Here is a 21455-nt window from a genome sequence, read left to right as displayed (position 1 = left end):
AAAAAATGTTTTTTTTTTATCTTTTATGAGCCACAGATATTATGTGGTGGCATGTTCTTTCAGGCAGCTGTTATAAATTAACCAAATGTATCATTCAGTTCTTATCTGATCACAATTACTTTTTTTTTATTGCTCCATAATAATTTTTAAATCACAAAACTTGTCTTCATCCCTGTTGACATTCCTGCTTTGTCTGCATTTCATCCCAGTGACCTCCATAATAAAACAGATTTTTCCTGAATCTTAAAATAACGGTATTTATCACAGAGCTCCCGAAACCAAGTCTAATAAGTGAAGATTGTTTTAAGTGAAGTATTTTATTTTCAATTCTAAATCCCTAAAAACAAAGTTAAACTCTGTCCCTCACACAACTCCAACAGAATTATGATTAATGTGTCTATGACCCTTTTTATTATATGTTATAACATTAGTACTTACTTTCATTCCTACGGTGAAAACTACAATGTCTTTAAATTTATGCTCAAGTCAAAGTCGCCTTTTTTTCACTTGTGAATTTCACGTAATTAAAATAATAATGTTTTTGTGTTTTTTTTTACTGCTCTTTTAATCACAATAAAACAACATTTTGTAATTCATTTTGAATTGTCTTGAAACGTACTTGACAAATCAAGCTACCTCATAATAACAATGCGTATTTTTATTTTAAAGGTAAGAACTTCAACGTTTTTAGTAACATTACTGGTATTATTATATAGGTTTAGGGGAATCACCTGGATGAATGAGAGTCTTCATAGAGTTACTGGTATTATGGATAGAACCCATTCAGACCGTTTTTGACAAAAATCTGACTTTTGAATAATATTGAGAATTAAAATACAAATGAAACATTGTTGCACTTTGTCTTTTTTAACCAAATTTCTAGCTTTATTTTGTTATATACTATCATTTTTGCGTTTTAGTGTTTTAATTTTACCAAAACTTATTAGAAAGGTTTTACTTTTTTATTCATTCTTTCTTGTTGTTTACATGCTGGCCCTGGATTTTTTTGAAGTAGTAATAATAACTTTTCTGTGTAAAGTAATTAACTAATGATACTCCTGACGCTAGTTTAGGGGGAATTGGCATGGGGGGGGTCAACAGTAAAAAAAAGTCTCACGTTTGAAACAATCACTGTCCTTAATTAAACTTTCGAATATTGACTTTTATTCTCTTCTATTTTCTTCTTACTTTTATTTTTATTATTATTTTCATTTTTTAAATAAATATCTCAAAAATGTTGCGTTCAAGGAATTCCAACGAGCCACGATATCTACGCAAAGATGCATTTGCGGTTCATTAAAAAGTCACAGAGTTTGGGATTTCTCTGTTTAGACCCAGAACCGCACCAGTTCTGACCACGGTTCGCATAGAACCTCGTCTAAGTGGCTCACGAACGGAACCGAAAGCGCCCGTCCTCTGCTTAAAGAGTTCAAACTTCTGCAAAAGTTTGCCGTTTCTCCGACGGCTCCTGACACGCTCTCCGAGGGGGAGGGGCGTGTGCTTTGACGTCATCGAGGGCTTGACCACAGAAAAGGCACAGAGGCAGCGCACGTAGCCGCGCCATGCAGTACACAGAGTTCCAGACGACACCGGCCGAAATGCCTCCCGACGGCTCCTGAACGCTCCGTTTGGGGCGCGTGCTGCTCTTAAATGACTGAAGAAACGCGTAAAAATGGAGGAAAATGGCGGGCGTTTGACTTTTTCTCTCCTTTTTTGCTCGTCGTAGCGGGGCAGGGGCTCGTCTCCAAAGTTGTCGGTTGACAGGACTGTGGAATAAAAATAAAATAAAGATCCTTCAAACATGGACAAGCAGCAGCAGAGCGAGCTGGACCGGGACCGGCAGTACTGTGAACTTTGCGGGAAAATGGAGAACCTCCTGAAGTGCGGGAGGTGCCGGAGCTCCTTCTACTGTAGCAAGGAGCACCAGAAACAGCACTGGAAGAAGCACAAGCTCATTTGTAAGGAGGTCGAGAAACCCCTGCCCCTCAAAGTGAAGTCTGAGCCGGGTCCGCCGCCCGGGGGGGACACACGGGCGCAGAAACCCCCGGAAAAGAGCCCCCCCGAGCCGGCGGACCCGGCGCAGGCGGCACCTGAAGTTTCCGCGGGAGAGGACGGCGGCAGCCCCGCCACGCCGAACGGCCAGGTGAGCTCGAGCCTGCAGAAGCTCGCGCTGGAGGTGATCGTGCCGTGCATGAACGCGCACGGCATCTGCGTGGTGAACGGCTTCCTCGGGGAGGAGACCGGCCTGAGCGTCCTGGGGGACGTCAAGGCCCTGTACGACACCGGCAAGTTCACGGACGGACAGCTGGTCAGCCAGAAGAGCGACTCCACGCGAGACATCCGCGGGGACAAGATCGCCTGGATCGAGGGCCGAGAGCCCGGCTGCGAGAAGATCCGGTTCCTCATGGGCCGCATGGACGATCTGATCAGACACTGCAACGGCAACCTGGGAAACTACACTATCAATGGAAGGACAAAAGTAAGTATCTCACCTGGTGAAGGTGCGGAGACACCTGACCACGCACGTGACCTGGCTCCACAGGCTCCAAAAATGAAGATTTCCTTAAGGGACTCCATCCCCAACATGGAGATGCGAGTGTTTTTGTTTTAATCCAGCTGGATTGAGCAGGGAAAAGGGGCCAAAATTGAATATTTGGCACGTGACATATTTGCTAAGTACTTGTCTGAATTTTAAATTACTTTTTATATGGTCTGAACAGAGTTTTGCATTTTTATTTGTGACCCAAAGCATATACAAAACGTAATTATAATGACTTTATTTTGTTAGATTTCTTTGAATTGGAGTGATTTGTTCTGTGTCGTGTAAAGTAGAACTTGTCTTTTATCTAGAGGTTTTATTCCACATAGAAAACAACCCGGACCTGTCAGAAAAAGACCAAATAAGAATTTGTCCCTGTTGTTGCAGTTGTTGTTTTTAGGTGTGTGTTGCGTAGAAAACAGTAGCCTGAAGCCACGCGGGGCTGTGAATCATTTACTGGAAAGGGCTGTTGCTTCCTGACCTGGCGTGACCCGGCAGCATCAAGGAGGCAGGCGGCTGTGATGACTTCAGGCCGGTGCTGCAGACGCATCATTAGTGAGGCGGATTGTTTCCCTCGGGAAGGCGAGATGCTGTCAGTCTGCTGTCCTGGGAGGACAGAAGTTACCTGTCGCACGTGCGGCAGAGGCGTATAAGTTATGTCGTGTCTGCCCCGTGGGTGTCTTTTGGTTTTCATGTTACAGAAGTTTAGCTCAACCTATTTTCTACGTCACAAATAGGATCTTATTTTTTTAAACGGCATGAATAAAGAAATGCCTAGAAATGCAGTTTTAATCTTATTACTCTAGTTAGCAGAAAAATGCTACAAAAAGGGACCAAAAAAAAAAGACCAAAGTATTTGTCAGACTAAAAGCCAGATTTGTCATAGCAAAGCAGTCGGAGAAGTCAAACTTTAATCCATCCATGCTCAGGATGAAACACTCGGTGAGGCTCTGACTACAGTACCCATAATGCTTCAGCAATTGACCAAGCAGTGCGCCTTCTCGATTTACCAGTCCTACTAAAACATTTTGACTGACTTGAGGGCCACGTGTCACCAAAAGTCTGTTCTTATGGTCCACTAATACAGGTATGGTCACTCAAGTAGCTCTGTTAAATAATTGTCTCTTTGTTTTATTCTTGCCAAAAAAAAACAATAACTGGTGTAATCATAAATGCCAAGACTTGTGACCCGAATGGTATTTGAAAGACCCACTCCAGTAAAAAAAAATGTGTTTTTAACATGTTTTTGTGGCATTTTTCTGATGATCGAAGACGCTTGTGGGCGAAGGCAGGGGACACCCTGGACAGGTCGCCAGTCTGTCGCAGAGTACTATATATAAAGTATATATAAAGCTAATTAAGATAATGAAAAAAAAAAAGTTCCACCCCATTCTGACGCATTCACCTGCAGACCAATAGGTCCACGTCTTTGTTTTCCTAGTCTGAGCTGGAATCTGGATCTTAACTGTACAACTGGATAGCTCTGATATTGCTCACGTTTTTAGTTGCACAGAGAGTGTAAACAAAGGGCTGATGGGACATGAGGGCAGGCTTACTCCCTGACCTCGTGGAGGTCCCGCCCACAGCTCAGAGGTGAATTTCTAATGAACTCCTGCTGCTCTGCAGAAACCTTTATTTCTTTTGTTTTTTGCTAAAATCGGCACAATCACGATTAAAAGACTATGGTGAACACTTTCCAAATAGATCAAAGGATGATCAGAGTGGGACTTTAAGTGTTGAATTCTACAGACCTCTGCATTAAGGAAAGGTTTGGCATCTTAGCAGACTTGCTAGTGATTTAATTATGGATGTATGTATGACAAATCAAAAAGTTAAATGGGAGTTTTATGGTGAATTATCCTGTATCCGCTTTCTTAAAAAAACAAGTTTGTGCGTCTGAAAGTGTAATGACCAATCCTAAGTGGACACGGCCCACCTTTTGCGTGCTTCAGGTATTTTCCGTCAGGAAGCTTGGATTGTGGAAGTGCTGTTATTTTTAGGCTCCCCCCTCTACCCTGAAGCATTGTTCCCCTCTGGTGGACACGCATCTCCTTGAGGAAGGAGGCGCGGCGGGTTTCGGGCCGCTTCGGAGACGGACACGTTGGGAAATGCGAGCTTTCTGCTGCTGCTGCTTTGCAAACACTCTGTTGAACGGGGGCCAGAAAAAGCCAGCATGACTTTGCACAAATGGAGGGCCCACATGTATCAGTGGCTCAATGGAAGGACGTTTGGCAAAGGCAGCGACAAAGGGAAAACAGTTCGTCCAAACAGTTATTAAAGGCATTGTTCCCATTTCCCATTTTCACGTGATCACGGTGTAGATAGTAAAACGTGTTTGTCTGCAAACCTAGAACACGGAATGCCGTCTCGATCAGAGCGTGTTAAAACATAAAGCCAGATTTGTTTCTGGTAGTGAAGGTGTCTGATGATGAACTTTAACCTGCTAAAGCTAGCATTAGCATAGTTTATTTCAATGAGTCATATCGCTAGAGGAGACACGCCCACTTGGGAAGCCTGGCCGACGGTGACGGAGCCCGACGCCATCTTGGTGAGGTCGACGGCGCCCACATGACAATGATTTCTATAGCCTTTGGTGGCATCAAAGTAGTTTTTATATAATTTATATTTATATGTATATATTTATAAATATATATATATGTATATATATATATCATTTGTTGTTAAATAAGAGAAACAGTCGGCCTTAAAAGCTCAAACTTTAATGAAAAATGCATAATTGCAGGACTTCTTACAAAAAAAATTATTACAAAGAATTTTTAGACATGTAGAAGTTTTAGACCTCTTTGACATGTAATTTAAATTATTCAGAAAAGCCCAACCATAAGTCAATAGGAAGTCAATAATAATAAAAAATAATATATGCATAAGTCAATAATAATGAATATATAATAAATAAATAAAATCAATAGTAATTCAATAATAATAATAAATTATAAGAACAAATCGATAATAAGTCAATAATAATAATAAATCAATAAGTCAACAATAAGTCCAAAAGTCGTCAACAGATTTACCCTGAAAAAAGGAAAAACAATAGATTTACTGATTCATGTCAGGATCAATTGGTGGAACACAGATGCTATGGTTCCGGGTTTCAAGCTAAAAGTCTGTCCTTTTATCAAAATATGTTTCCACAAAATGTTGTGAACATGGTCAGATTCTATTGCTAGTTGGTACCACAGTGATCTATCTGGGTCAACTCTTTCTTTGCTAAGGCCCACTTTTTCCTTAAGTCTGAATTCGTTGGAAACCTCCATGAAAAGTTCAGTCACTGAGTCAGAAATGTATAAATCTATATTACTATATTAGCCTAGTCCTAGTATACTGTATATAGGTTTAACATAATAAAATGTACGTTTATGTCGACAGCAAATTATACGTACATCATCCCTACATGTTGATAATAGCCCTGCAGGATCGTGCATGAAAACCTGTTCTATTAATGAAATGTTATGCCTTCCTCCTTCCTGGACTAATTTCTTCGATTTTGGCCGTTGAAACCCACATAATGAAGTGGCATTTTGCAAAAAATGTGTTCACATGCATGCACTGCAGCAGTGACTTGACCTCACCAAGATGGCGGTGCTGTCCTCCCATGAGGAACCACGTGATGTCTCCTCTAGCGATAGAACTCATTGGTTTATTTGGCTTTTGGTCGTGTCCCAATTCCCTCACTGTTCCCCAACCTCTATATAGTATATAGGTCTATATAGTATGGACTGCACAAAACCCTGGATTGTAACGCAATGTGGACAACCATGCTCACAACTTTTTTTTATTTTTTATAACAGCAAGCATAGTCGATCGATGTCACTTGTTTGCCAAATTAAAAACCCAACAAATATGAACATTTCTGAATCTGCTGTGTTCTGATGACGAAAACGTGGTGGATTTAAAAAACTAAATTTAAATACAATATTTTTACATAATTTGTTCAAATGCAATGCATTGTGGTCTAAATTTGTGCATCTAGTGAGCATGGATACACACTACTTTCAAAGACTTGTGGGAAATTTTTGGAATTGTAGATTCGGACCATTGACTGTAAATGAGAATTGGACTGAGTGACCCCGCCCCCATGGGGGTCATGTTTGTGCAGTTTAGTCCGTATTTTTTATTCCTGGGTGTCCCAAAGAAAAGTGATCATTAATCTCTGTTGATGTTGTGCATCACATCCACTAACGTCTTGAACTTGGTGTTTCTGCACATGCTCAGTAGACGTTTGATTAGGAGAAGAACCCCTAATGCAGTGGTCCTCAACCCCCTTGTAAAAGGGAGGTTAATGGTAATTTAGGCATCTGTTAAGAAACTTTAGCGCAGAAAATGTTATTAAAAATAATTAATGAATCAAGATTTATGTATAAACAAAATATGAATAATCGTTTTGCTCTGAAAGTTGATCTGAGACTTGGTTGAGTTCTCAGTGTTATAATAATATTCTGTAAAAAATAAAAAAACTGGAATGTCGCTTTTATTAAAGCTTTACAAATCACAAACAACTTCTACAAATCAACAAGTTTCCTTCACCGAATCCTCGTCATCTGCAACAAAACAACCTACAAATGTTTTATTTTTAAACTTGATGTCTTGTAGTATTTTAATGTGAAAAGTAGATTTTTCAGAAACCAGAAGCTAAAAATGATCAAAGGCAAACTTTTGCAAGGTTCTGACCGGTCCGTGAAAATGTTGCCTGACATCAAACCGGTCCGGTACCTGGAAAGGTTGGAGACCGCTGCCCTAATGTCAGCCTGGTGTCCCATCACAGAATGGCTTCCTGGTTCTGCCTCATTTGTCACGGTGGAACGTCTTCAGACTCTCGTCTAACACGTCATACGCTCTGTTGAGAACAAGCGGAACAATTAAAAAAAAAAGGTTTTTTTGCCGACGCGTCAGTTGTTGGTCACTATAGGAGCTCATGCTAACGTCCCAAGAGGTTCGATCCAAAATATATGGAGAGAGTTATGAAAGTACAAAATAGTTCTCCTGCACATTGATTCATTTAGGAAACTGAATCAGCTGCTGAAAAAGGTCCTTAACACCAATCCAACAAATGCAGTTTTTTCATAACATTTACTCAAAGCCCATTTGAGGATCTTCAGCAAAGACCAACAGAAATCATTGGCTATTCAGCTAGACTCACTGCAACCCTGTTTGGTTTCATCTCCAAACGATGCCGTTAAAAAGATATCCTAGCCTCAAGAAACCTCAGCAATTAAAAAAAAGTCAACTAGAGACGAGCTAAAATCTGCGCAGCGTCAGATGTATGAAACGTCTGCTGGTTCCATAATGATCCAACTTCAGCTGATGCATGTGACTTTAGAGAAAACTAAAGCATTGATGGCGACTGCGGCTCCACCGCTAAAGCAAAGTGGTTTAAAAATATCTTTTTTGGCTTTTCAATCATGAGAAAAATCAGTAAAATGTTTTTTTATTTTAAAAAAAAAAGTAACTTCTGAGCAGAATATTGACTCCAGAGGATTATTTTAAAGAAATGTTGAAGTATTTTTGAGAGAAAACTCTTGTTTTTATTTGAATGTGAGCGTGAACACGTCCGCCTTTGGAAGGAAGTTGACCTGAATGTTTTGGTGGTTCAACAGCAGAGGAAGTCATGTGACGACTGTCTCCGGAGCAACAGTGGGCTGTACATTATGGTATAGATTGTGTTCCCACTGACAGACACCGCCATCGTTTCTGAGCAACTGTTTGACCTGTTGGGCCTTAAAATTAGCTTTTTGGTGTAGATTGTGACCTAGAATGACCTTCTTAAATATTTATTTTTTTAAAGAAAGTTGGAAGTTATGTGATTTCAGAGCATTCTTTTTTCAGTGAGAATTACTTTCTGTAAAAATGTAAAAATTCAAAACTTTATCAAAAAAAATATTCTATTTTTTTCTTCGAAAATCTTGTGTAAAAACAAGTTTAGTTTTAAAACTGATATTTTGAAAAGGTAGTTTGCCATCTCTGGGTGGGTGGAGTGTCCTTGCCCCAGGTGGAGGAGTTTAAATACCTGGGGGTCTTGTTCACGAGTGGGGGAAGACCGGAGCGTGAGATTGACAGGCGGATCGGAGCGGCGTCCGTAGTTATGCGGTCGCTGTATCGGTCTGTTGTGGTGAAGAGAGAGCTGAGCCAAAAGGCAAAGCTCTCAATTTATCGGTCGATCTTCGTTCCAACACTCACCTATGGTCATGAGCTATGGGTCATGACCTAAAGAACGAGGTCACAAATACAAGCGGCTGAAATGAGCTTCCTCCTTAGGGGGGCTGGACGCTCCCTTAGAGATAGGGGGAGGAGCTTGGCCACCCGCGGATAGCTCGGAGTAGAACCGCTTCTCCTCCACATCGAAAGGAGCCAGTTGAGGTGGCTCGGGCATCTAGTCCGAATGCCTCCTGGACACCTCCCTGGGGAGGTGTTCCTGGCACGTCCCACTGGGCGGAGGCCCCGGGCAAGACCCAGGACACGCTGGAGAGACTATGTCGGCTGGCCTGGGAACGCCTTGGGGTTCCTCCAGAGGAGCTGGAGGAAGTGGCTGGGGAGAGGGAAGTCTGGGCATCTCTAATGAGACTGCTGCCCCCGCGACCCGGTCCCGGATAAGCGGAGGAAGACGGATGGTTGGATTTTTGAAAAACTTTATTTGTAAATCAAATTCAGTTATGAATTAGTGAATCTGTACGAAAGTGAGTTTTTAACAAACAAATCATTCTATCAAAATAAAAGTTACATTTTTAGCAAAAAATGTTTTCAGCTGCTTTATTATTAGCTTTGATAAACTAAACCAATTGACTTTGACTGAAACGTTTGTACGGAGCCCCTAAAGGGTCATTAAAGGAAACAAAAAAAAAACAATTTAAGTTTTTTTTTTAAAACTAACCAGTTGGTGCCCGTTAGTAACCTGTTAGTAACAGGTGCGCACCAATTAGTTTTTTTTTTTTTCTTAACTTGTTTTTTTTCCCCCTTCTTCAGTGGCCCTTTAGGGGCTCCGTACATTTGTTTTAAAATGTAGAAAGAATTCCAAAAATGGTTGAGGATGGAAGCAAAAGCAGAGTATTGCTTCAGTAGCTTTTATTATTAGTTCATTACATATACAAACGCCTGTCCTATGCATACCTGAAAACTGCAAACAGAGGGAAGCTGTTTGGTGATTGGCCGATGAGGATAAACCTCTTGTTAGCTGAATGGCAGCCTCATCTTCATCACTATGAAGATCACTTGTTCTGCTTTACTTTTAGCTAGAGACACCATTCAGACTAGAAATTATCCACAAGACTTGAAACTGATTCTAATTCCTTCAGATTTTTTAAATGTTTTAATTTTTGAAATATAAACCTTTAAACGTTGTGGTTATTTCATCTTCATAATGGGTTTCAATGGGAGAGGCATCCAACATTTTCACCAAAGTTCATCCTGTTTCGGAGCGTCTTATTTTGGCATTCTGTCAGCTAGAGACACCATTAAAATTATAAAATGCTCCAAAGGCTTTGGACTACAGCATATTTTAGTCTTGTGGTTATACAATTTACAGGTTTTTTTCCCACAAAGTGACTACTTGTCAACAATCTTTCCCGCTCTGGCGTGACGTCATACGCTGTGCCGGTTGACGGACGAAAAGCCTTCAACTTTAACAGACAAAACTCCCTCAAGTCTAGAATGTGAAATCAATCCAAATAAAAAATATATATATATTTATAAAAACGTCAGCATTTTTGTTGACTTTTCAAAAATGTATTTTGTGTCAAAGTTTTGGTTTCAATTTCTTTTAAATCCTCCCGGATGACATCTTTTTTGTTATTGTGCTGTTTTCACTTTATTTATCGTCAACTTTGATCATTTATTTATTTTTTTGCCAATTTAAGTTTCATTTTCATTCAGCAATATAGCACCAACCCTCCATTTTCTTCAGGAAATGCAGCTCCTTCTAATTCATACGTGTTTCTCGCGCAGATGTCAGTCGAGAGTTTTGGCCGACAGGTCTATACGGGAATTCGGTTTTGAGCTGTTCAACATTTTTGGTTCGGTTGAGAATTACTTAATTAATTTTTTTTTGCTATTTGTTTATATACCGCAATTTATATTGTTATCGCAATATTAATTACCAATATCGCATATCGCGAGTTTTCCTCATATCGTGCAGCCCTAGAACATACATTGTTGTTCCACACAAGGGGGTTGGTCATCATCCTCTCCCAAACTCTAACTCATGGTGCAGAAAAAAATAAACATAACAGTTTAAATTACTAGTTAAAACAGAGTAGAACAGCTAGACAACAAAACACACGGACAAAAACTCACACTTAAACCCCAATCTACCCCGACAGGCAGAGAAAATGGTATCCCACAATTCCTTGCGCTGCCTTGCGTTATGGCGCATTGACAGCTTCACACCAAAGTTACACAAACTTAATGGAATTAAGTTGATTGAAAGTAAAATAACTGTCAGACAACTACGTGTTTTTTTAAGTTGATTGAACTCAATTCAATTCAGTTTTATTTATATAACCAAATTCACAACAACAGTCGTCTCTTTAAAAAAATTATTTTCACCAAACTAAGTAATTCAGTTAGATCAATGGAAAAAGGTTTATATTTCCAACTAAAGCCCAAATACTCTTTTTAGAGTGTATAAACCTTTTTAAATCAGTTTTGTGGATCTAGAAAAACAGGTTTGGATGTAGTTGCGTTGTTTCAGCTAAGAGCAGGAAAAAACACCTTTCAAAGAGAAATAAACTCTGAAGCTGGGGGAGGATTAACACCTAAGAACCAAAAGGGTCTTTTACAAACCACAAAAAGCCATTTATGAAATCAGTTCAATTCAAACAAATCTTCTCCACCAAAAAGAGCAACTTTTTCTGGAATTTGTAGTTGTAATTTGAGTAAATGTAGTTTCTAAAATGCAATTAATAATTTTATTTTGAAAGATTTTGTTTCAATAACTGAGAAAAAGGTTTTTATAGTCAAACACTAAATTAAAAAAAAATTACGTAGTCAGCATTTTTAGTTATCTAAAAGTTTTTAAATTTATTTAGTAATAATAATTTTATTTTGAAAAGACCTTTTTGTTTAGTTTGTATAAATGTGAACCTTTTTTATAAAAAAAAAAGTACTGAAAAAGTTTTACCGTTTTATTTTATAGGTATTGTCAACATGTTTTATACATTTCTAAAAACTTTTAACTCTAATTGGTTACATAAAAAATAAGCCTTTTATTGTGGAAGGTTCACACTTAGTTCAGTTTCAGAAACACTTTTTGGTCAAACACCAAATTTTTAATAGTTTTATATATGCAGTCGTAACATTTTTGTTAAATATCTGAAAAACTTTCTTTTCATTTTTACTGATATGTAATTATAATCTTTTTATTTTGAAAGGTTCAGGCTTGTTCAGTTTCAATTTTATTTCTATTCTATGTTTTTGTACAATTGTTATGTGAAGCTTCTTGAGACGACTGGGTGGTGATATTGGGTTATATGAAATTATATAAACAATCACAATGTTTTCTAAATCTCTAAAAACGTATTATTTTTATTATTTATTTTATTATTTATTTTATTTTTAAAATTTATTATTTTTATTTTGAAAGGGCCACTCTTTTTCAGATTCAATAAATGTAAAACTATTTTTTTGGCTAACCACTGAAGGTTTTTGTATTTTTATTTAGTTCATAGTCGCAATTTGTGCTAAAAATCTAAAAACGTTTATTTTATTTTGAAAATCATTGATGGGATTGAGTCTACAGCAATGCAACAGTTTTATTTCCATCAGTGAAACTTGTTTAAAATCTTGGACTTGAGGTTTCTTCTGCTTTAGCTCAGAAACACAGAAAATTAGAAAATGCTGTTGTGGCAAAGCCTAATTTCTGTCACCAAAATAAAAGCATGGATCTTCTTCTCTGACTTAAAAACCGATCAGTTCAAGTTCTCGTCTCTTGAATAAAAGAGTCAAATGCTGTCTTTTGTTCTGAGACGCTTTTCAGACGGAGGGAAATATGACAAATGTTTTGTTACACCAATGAGGATGAGTAGGTGAGGAAGATGACGACAGATGATGGGAAAACATCCAGTTTTTTTTTTCTTTTTTCTTAGAAATACTGCATGTTTGGGACCCCTCCCTCCATTGAAAGCCCTCCGGTGACCTCTGTTTGCTGTTTTCTTCCACCTAAATGCCAGTCGGCCTCTGAAGCCGCGCTTCTGGAATGTAAACAAACCACATGAGCAGCAAGGTCAGCCTCCTAATGAGCGCCGCGCTGGAATGCGGAAGAGCGGGAGCCCGAAAGAGTGGAGGCTCACATGCTTCTGAGGGGTGACGCGTGAAGATACCGACGAACAAAAAAAAAAAACGGATAAATGATGCACGCGGCCAGAACGGCCCAAAGTGGCGGTGTTGTAATCTGGGGAAGGAGGCGCCGCAGCAGGAGGATGGTCTCCATGGAAGTGCTGCTTATGTCTGAATGAGGTTTTATTGCGTCTCATGGCGTCCCTCTGCTTGCTAGCTGGGTTTTCCATGACCAGATGACAGGAAAAGGCAGCTGGAATCGAACTCCAAACAAGTTGTTCGGAATGTGTGAGGATAACTGATGTGCTTGGTTACTAATGCAAGGTTGATGCAGTTTTTGTAGACCTTTCAAAATAAAAGAAATCACCCCTTTTTTTTTTAAGTTTTAAAAACTCTTAGATTCTCAAACTAAGGTGTTTGTGAAGTTGTAACCTCCCCCCCCCCCCCCACACACACACACACAGACAGCTCTTCACCCGACTGGAGCCTTTTTAGCAGAAGGCCGACTGTTATGTGAGGGAGGGGTGACAAAGCTGAGGATCAGCCAACCTTCCTCACGCTCTGCACGTAGCACAGCCATTAAAGCGCTGCTCCCTCTGGAGGGAGGCCAGGAGTCAAAGTTTACAGAAGTTCACTCCTCTCTGCCGCTCTAGCCCCGCCTCCCCCATCCCCGCTTTCCCTGTCCGTCGCCAAACAAAAATGTTACGGTGGGGCGCCCTTTTTTTTCTTTTCTGACCCTCGATCCCCGCTTGTTCACGCAGACGATCATCTCCACCCCCTCTATGGTGAAGCTTCTCCGGCGCCCTGATATTACACATTCCAGCGGTAACCTGCATCATCCAGAAGATGTTGGCACAAAGCAGATTGACGTAAGCGCCTACGATCAGATGCGCAGGAAAGTGAGATTTGTGTGATGGCGCTGATTCAGACGCCAGAACCCCCGTCGGCTCTCGGGCGTGGGAGGTGTCAGGTTCTTTGTGGTTTCACGTGCGCGCTGCTGCAGGAGTTTAGAATAATGTTGCTATGGTTTGGGCTGATGCAAGTAGAGGGAAAGAATGCGGAGGAACCGGCCTGCCGGATCTGCCCTCGCCGGGCCTGCTGACGCTCATCCCAGCTCCGCTTTTCAGGTCGTCCGCAGGGCCTGCCGTGAATTTGCAAATGAAATGGTTTACAGAAGCTGATGAGGACCAAAAGACTCCAGCAGATCATGCGATCCCAAGCAGAGCAGGAAGTTGACATGTGGTTCAATCTCTCCGGTTGATTGCAGCTTAAGTGTCTGGATGTGACTCTATGGCTTAAAACAAAAGAGGCATTTGCTTTAAAGAAAGAAGGTTTTGTCACGTATGTTTAGGTTTTACCTGAGGTGTTTTACCTCATTTTAGTGAAATAACTTGTTGACGCTACACTAAAATCAAGAGGTCTTTCACTCTTCGTACATTCAAACACGATGGTAAAAGATTACTGAAGCATTATTAGAAACAAATTTAAAGGAAATATTACATTCTGTTCTACAGCTGCATGATGTTTTTAGGCAACAATTTGAATGAAAAATGCAGTTTTATTCTTAATTTTCACCATTTTCACCATTCTTAATTTTCAAGTACAAGCAGATACCTTATAGACCCAGAGTGGGTCTATAAGGTATCTGCTTGTACTTTTTGTATTGGACTCCACAGCACCGTTTTCATATTTCTATTTAGCAGTAATCATAATAACTGAAAATACCGTGGTTGGTTTGGTTTTCTTTCATTTTTAATTGAAGTAAATCTTCTGCAGCCGGAAGATTCTATTTGACACAAGGTGGATTTTATTTTGAAAGGAACTTGTATGTCAGAAAAAGAAATTGGGTTTAATACACAAAAATATAATTCAATTATAAGCTACATTTTAGAAATTAAAGGTTTAATGGCCACAAAAGCATAAATAATGTGTATTTTTCTGAACAATGAAGTTGGAAATGGCTCTTTTGGCCTTAAAGGTTGCAGACTCCTGTTTAGCTGCTGGGTGAAGGTGGTCTGTACTCTGATTTCTCTGGGGAGCTTCACCACAGCGATCTGCTGCCTTCCCATCATCCTCGCTGACTCGATTTGACTCCTTTATTTCCTCCAGTCTGCTTCTAATTCTGTCTGTGCCTCCACTCATCCTCACCACTCTGCTTTCGTCAGGCGATGGTTGCATGTTACCCTGGGAATGGAACGGGCTACGTACGACATGTGGACAACCCCAACGGCGACGGACGATGCGTCACGTGCATATACTACCTTAATAAAGATTGGACTATCAAGGTAGGAGAGCCGTTTGAGATGGAAATGATGCTTCTGAATTTGGGTTGTGGGTTGTCCCATGCTGGATGGTCACACTAATAGCACCAAACCCCGCCCCACCCCCACATTGTCTTTACTTTCTTAAACAAAAATTTACAATGACAGATCCAAATAGCTTGTCCCTTCCCTATGTATCCCTTCAATGGGAGAGGTATGGAAAAATAGTGGCTGTCCCAAATTCTTCCCTAATCCCTAACCGCCAACATCTCTGTCAGTGTTAAAGGAGTGACTGGTCAGGATATCCCTAACTACTAAAAAACGATGTAGTGCAGGACTGTATAGTACCCTGGATTTCAAAAGCAATCCGGACACCATACTCACTTATTTTATTTTATTTTTTTTGTTTTTTTTACGGCGACTATGTCGTCCCTGCGACAGACTGGCGGCCTGTCCAGGGTGCCCCCTGCCTTCGCCCACAAGTGGCCGGGATAGGCTCCAGCAGCCCTGTGACCCCGAAAGGGAATAAACGGAAGAAGATGAATGAATGAAGACTATGACGTCACCAAATTTATGAAGTGAAAATCAAATTGATATGAAACCGATTTGTTTTTATGGTGATATTGTTGATGGTTTATTAAAAAGACACGTTTAAATAATTGTTCAAATGCAATGCATTGTTGGTCTATATTTACCAATCTAGAGAGCATCGATGCCTACTGGTTCTTTTGCAGAGACTTCTGGGACATTTCCAGGGCACTCGAAATGGCAAACGCACTATATAGTGCACTATGTAGTGAGCATACCCAGTGTGATGATGTCATCAAAAGTCGCCGGTCCTCTACGGTGGCACATGGGTGCCAGCACTCAGAAAATACATACCAGCCTCGGTTTTAGAACTTTAAGAAGTCATGCAGAAGCAAAAAGTAAATATTCTTCTCGGTGCTACATGGATGGATACCCAACCCTAAGTCGCTATGGGTACTTTAAAAAAAAAAAGAAACACTTTTGGACGCCACTACAGCTTCAAACGCCCCTACTCTAGCTCTAGCGTTTCATAAAGAGCAGCACGTCTCCCTCTCGATAGCGTCTGTGTTTCTGGGGTTGGAGCAAATTCGTGGTACGCCCACTTTTGGTAGCAGCAGCCCTGGAACTGGTTTTCCAGCGTTTGGTTTGTTGCTCCAAATCTAAAAAACTCCAAATGAAACCAGTTTCACATAACAGAAGAAAGCTCCTCTGTCTTTGCTAGCTGAGACGGGCGGTTTGACTTTACAGTGAACCGCCAAAGCCTGAGAGAGCAGGATGCTTTTTTACAAAAAGAAATCTTCTGAACCGTTTAATCCCCGACCTTTTAGCTACAGTGTCTACATTCTTTCAATGACCATAATTTTAGCGGATTCTGAAGCGCATCAAAGCAGCTTTATGCCGATATGCAACACTTTACAGCAGTTAAGAGCAGTCAACCCAAACCAGCCGACCAAAAGCTGCTTTCTAACATAGTGTTGCATATCCGCTCCTTCCTGCTCTACGTCAGCAACGTGTCGCATATCAGTGCAAAGCCGCTTTTCTTTTCATCAGAATCGGCTGATTTCATGTTGATCACGTAAACAGTTGAAGAGTTTAAAAACCTTGGATCTATGGATTATGTGTCAAATAGTTGTATTCTAAAAAAACACACATGTGGGAAAGCCTCCATTCACTTTTTCATTTCTTTGCTTAAGTGTTTAAAATCATTAAACTAATTCAGACATGAAGCAAACATAAAATACAATCCAGGTTTTTAAAAGTCTGAAGGAGGTCCAGAGTTTCGGAGACGCAACAGAAAAGTCTGAATAAATCGAGAAGTTTGTATTTGGACCTAAAAACTTCCAGCAGAAGATTTCTTGAAGATCACAGGATCCTCAATAAATAACCTGGTTTGAATATAATGGCAAATATTAGGATAAATCCTGACGGTAACGGACACTTTACCCTCCCTAAAAGCTCTGGAGGTCTGTCATAGATGAAGATGGACGGAACCAATAAGGATAAAGATTTTAAATTTGCACCATGTGGTGCAGTGTTTGGGATTTCCTCACTGGTACCAACTGTTTGTTTCTTCATTTATGTAGATTTGCTGCATGGTATCTGCTGTTGTCAGTGTCATATTGAATCCAGCCACGTTTCATACCCTTAATGGACGCGTGAACATCCTCAGTCTATGATTGGCTGCTGGAGAATGTGGTTGCCTAGATACCAGAGGTCCCTGTCAGAATGACCATGTTGCGGTTGTTCCTCCATGGTGTCGGTTCTGCTGCTGGAACCCAAACCTCATTTCACGAAACCGGATCTCTAACTCTAAGCAGTCATGAGTAGTACTAGTAGGTAGTACTGCAGAAAGTTCTAGTAAGTACTGAGACATGATGAAGAAGTACTACAGGAATTCTTTTAGGTACTAAAACGTGCGAAAGAAGTACTGTACTTCTGACACTCACAGAAGTACTACTGCAGAAAGTGCTAATTACTACTTCTGAAACCAACTAAGTACTTAAACTCACAGATTAGTACAGCAGAAAGCTCTAAATACTGTAACTCACTGAAGAAGTACTGCAGAAATTCTTCTAGGTACTGAAAGTCACTAAAGTAGTTCTGCAAAAGTACATATTGGTACTTCTTACAGTTCACTGCAGTAGTACTCCAGAAAGTCTTTTGAAACCAACAAAGTACTTAAACTCACTTAATTAGTACTGCAGAAAGCTCTGAATACTGAAACTCACATAAGTAGCACAGCAGAAAGTTATTTTAAGTACTGAAAGTTACTGCAACAGTACTGCAAAAAAGTACTAATTACTACTTCTGAAACCAAGTAAGTACTTCAACTCACTTAATTAGTAGTGCAGAATGCTCTAAATACTTAAACTCAATGCAGTAGTACTGCAGAAAGTTTAGAACTTACTTGTAAGTACTTCTGAAGCTCAGAGCAGTAGTACTGTGGGCTGAACTTTCCCTTTGCCCTATTTGACAAGTATAAATGTGCGGCTCTTGTGAGACGGAAAATCTCTCAGGCACGCATAGATCCCGATGGAAGGAAGTGAGTCAAACCCTGGAAACTTTCAACTAACACCAAAGATTACCCCCCCCCCCCCCAGGCGACACCTCCCATCCTCAGCACCCAGTGGTTTCAGAACCTTGTTCCATCTCTGGGTCCATGAAACCATCTGTAACCCGCTGAGGAACAAACAGCTGGTTTCCATGGTGACCCCATGTGACTTCCTTTGTGATGGTAGCGTCAGCTGAGGTGGGGGTGGGGTTTAGACCCGACAACCTGTTTTTCCTCTGAGTCACATTTTCATCCTTAAACACATTTGGTGCAGAAGCGGGAATCATGTCAGGAACAAAGTGACGACGTTCTGATGATTGGAAAAAGTTGTTAATTTTTCATTTTTGCTGAACGCTGGAATGACCAAACGGTCGTCTAAGTCGTGTATTTTAACGTCACTTTTAGGAATACTTTGTGTATCCAGTTCACTTTTGTTCTAAAAACTAAAACAATCAGGACTAACGGGTTTGTCTTCGTCATGAAAACACTGAATTAATCTATTCATTCACAATTCAACTGTATGAAATATTGATTTTATTTTTGAAAAATATGAAAGTTGTGATTCACATAAAGGTGAAGCGTTTTTCATTCTTTACTTTGAAAGAAAAACGATTGATCGATCGGAAGAATCAATGTTGGATTTTCCAAGTAAAAATCAATTCAATTGATTTTTTTTATTTATTTTTTTTTGACCAACCCAAATGTTTTCTTGACATTGTTTTCTAAAATGCAGCAGAAAAACAGTCAAATATTTAAACTCTAGATTTGTTTTCCCTGAAAAAATTGACCTAAATAAGAGTTTTTCTTGGAGATATCAGCTGTTTTTGTGCGCTAAAGTTAATACTTGTGTAGTTGTGTGATAGGCCGGCGGCTCCATCCCATCATGATTGGCTGATCTTTGCCGAGCATCGGCCTGATGCGGATGAATGTGGGTCAGAAGGTTGTGGCCGGTTGGCTTCCGTAATCCCGCCCGTCTTTTAATCTGACGTACACGCTGTAGCTAAAGGCCGTGACCTTTCAGGAGGTTATTTACTCTGGAAAGTCTCTCCTGGCGTGTGACTCTGTCGGGTTTTTGTCCCGCCGCCGGTATTCCCCCTCATTCAACACGCCTCCGAAGCGATGGTGGCGGCGCTGCCAGAGAAGGGCGTGAGCCGCTCTGCGCTGCGAGTTTGCGTGTGAAGAGAGGGGCCTATCATATCAGCCGTGTGGGAGTTTGAGCGCCGCGCTCGCAGCAATCTGCTTTTTCACTCTCCAGGTCCTTTATCCAAGCGCAGCAGTTTTCCTGTGGGTTATTCTTCCTATCCCTCCACAGGAAAGCCGTCCCCCGCTGCCGCTTCCTATCCTCGCCGTTCGCCGGGTCGATCTGCCTGAAACATTGTTGCTCCTTTTTTCTTTTGATCGCTCCTGCACGCTTGGATTTCATTGTCTTCTTTACTGTTTTTGCGTCGTGTGTTGACTTTCTGATCTTGTTTAATGCTGCTTTTAACGTTTTTTTCTCATGATGGAGGACATGCTTTGCCACACAGCATCACACTGCCACAGCACATGTAGTGGTAGCCAGTTTAATGTCAGTAGAAAAAACTAGAGTTTTTATTGTTGTTGCCATAAATTAGTAAATATGACCAGAGCTTGTGAACCATACGGCCCAATTAAAGGGTCTATATGCTTCTTTTCTTAAGCCTTTCAGAGTAAACTTTATCCCTATATATGATAATATAAGACCTTTGACACAATAATGAACCTTTTTTGATTAAATATCTTTTACAGCTCATTTTGCTCGCTCTCTGAGGCTCCGCCTTTCTCTCCTAGATCCGGCCTCGGCAGCGTTCTTCCCACCAAAACAAACCACAACCGAACTTTTCCAAAGATGGATATTGTTCATGTTGTTCATAGAAAAGGAAAACGTTCAGCAGATCGCTAGTGTGTTAGCTTGGGGGCGGAGCTTGCAGCAGAGTCTTCCTGGAAGGGGCGGTTCCTCACGTTGTGATGTCACAGTGTGAGAACCCGCTCGTTTTCATGGATTGGGAGGGGCTGATGCTCAGAGAGCAGGTTTTTAGAGGAATACTCAAATGTGTGAGTGGACCAAAATACCACTTTGGGTTTTTTTGTGACCAATGAACATCATAAAACACTTAAATGCTCTAAAAAGTTTGTTTGCATGAAATAGGCCCTTTAAAGTCCCACTCTGATCATCTTTTGATCTATTTTCAAAGCGGTTTAAATGAGGATGATGCCGTTTTCTAGGACATAGTTTCTGCAGAGCAACAGGAGTTCCTTAGCAATTCACCTCTGAGTTGTGGGCGGAGCAACCCCGCCTCCCCTTCTTGTTGCCGAGAGCTCAGATCAGGGAGCTTGTGGCCCGCCCAGCGTATTTTCTACATCACAAATAAGCTTTTTCCAACATAATTTAGATAAAGGGCTTATTTCATAAAGGAATACTCAGAAATGCAATTATTTTTAACTTGATTTTCTACAAATTTGTCCTCCATCAGAGAATTTCACTAACATATTAAAAACACCGTTAACCCCATATCCATTGACGGATGTGATTCGTACTGTTTATGAATGAAAAGTTTGCCTGTTTTGTTTATGGTCCAAAAAAATGTAACTTTTCCTAATAAGGCCCACTCCAATGAAAATGTTAAACCTGTTCTTGTGGTATGTTTCTCGATGATGATGGAGAACATGTATGGAGATGATGAAGCTCTGATCTGGAGCCGATGGAACAACGTCATCATCATCTAGTGGGGCTTTAAACGCTGCAAAAACTGTCTAAGGTGGTTCTGTGTCGTGTTCCTCCCTCTTTCCAGGAACACGGGGGCCTTCTCCGAATTTTCCCGGGAGGAAAAACCCAGTTTGTCGACATCGAGCCAAAGTTTGACCGTTTGCTGCTGTTCTGGTCAGACAGACGAAACCCGCACGAAGTTCAGCCCGCGTTTGCTACCAGGTTAGCGCCCCGTTCCTCCTCCCTTTGCCCCTCCTCCAGTGCCTCCTCCGTGTGCTCTGATGCTCCTGGTCCGAACTGTGTGCAGGTATGCCATCACCGTGTGGTATTTCGATGCAGACGAGCGGGCCAGAGCTAAAGAAAAGTACCTGACAGGTCAGAAGGCTTCCTGGCTCCCGTTGATGTGGATCTGTAGACGTGGTCTCTCACGCTTCCTCTGCTCGCAGGTGAAAGGGGAGTCAAGGTCGAACTCGGAAAATCCTCCGATTCCAGCTAGCAGGATGACCACGTCCTCCACAAACGCCCGCTAGGAGTGCTCTGTCCCGAGAACGCGTCCTCTGAAGA

At 40.9% G+C, this 21455-nt stretch overlaps 1 protein-coding gene across 2 annotated transcripts in view; it reads left to right on the top strand.

Annotated features, from left to right (window-relative positions):
- Positions 1 to 1524: 1524 nt before the first annotated feature.
- Positions 1525 to 21455, top strand: part of egln1 (egl-9 family hypoxia inducible factor 1) — a 20923-nt gene continuing 992 nt past the window's right edge. The window contains exons 1-5 of one of the 2 annotated variants that reach the window (XM_023963346.1): positions 1531 to 2479; positions 14992 to 15111; positions 20977 to 21113; positions 21199 to 21266; positions 21338 to 21455. The exon at positions 21338 to 21455 is cut by the window's right edge and continues 992 nt beyond it. In XM_023963346.1, coding sequence (XP_023819114.1) covers positions 1802 to 2479; positions 14992 to 15111; positions 20977 to 21113; positions 21199 to 21266; positions 21338 to 21387 — 1053 coding nt within the window. In that variant the 5' untranslated portion in view covers positions 1531 to 1801 and the 3' untranslated portion in view covers positions 21388 to 21455. Of the gene's footprint in view, positions 2480 to 14991; positions 15112 to 20976; positions 21114 to 21198; positions 21267 to 21337 lie in introns of both variants that reach the window. The other variant, XM_023963347.1, reaches the window with a different exon arrangement.

The sequence above is a fragment of the Oryzias latipes genome, chromosome 15 (assembly GCF_002234675.1).
Source record: "Oryzias latipes chromosome 15, ASM223467v1".
NCBI classification, from domain to species: domain Eukaryota; kingdom Metazoa; phylum Chordata; class Actinopteri; order Beloniformes; family Adrianichthyidae; genus Oryzias; species Oryzias latipes.
The sequence above is the reverse complement of the archived record's forward strand: the minus strand, read 5'-3'. Positions and strand labels throughout refer to the sequence as shown.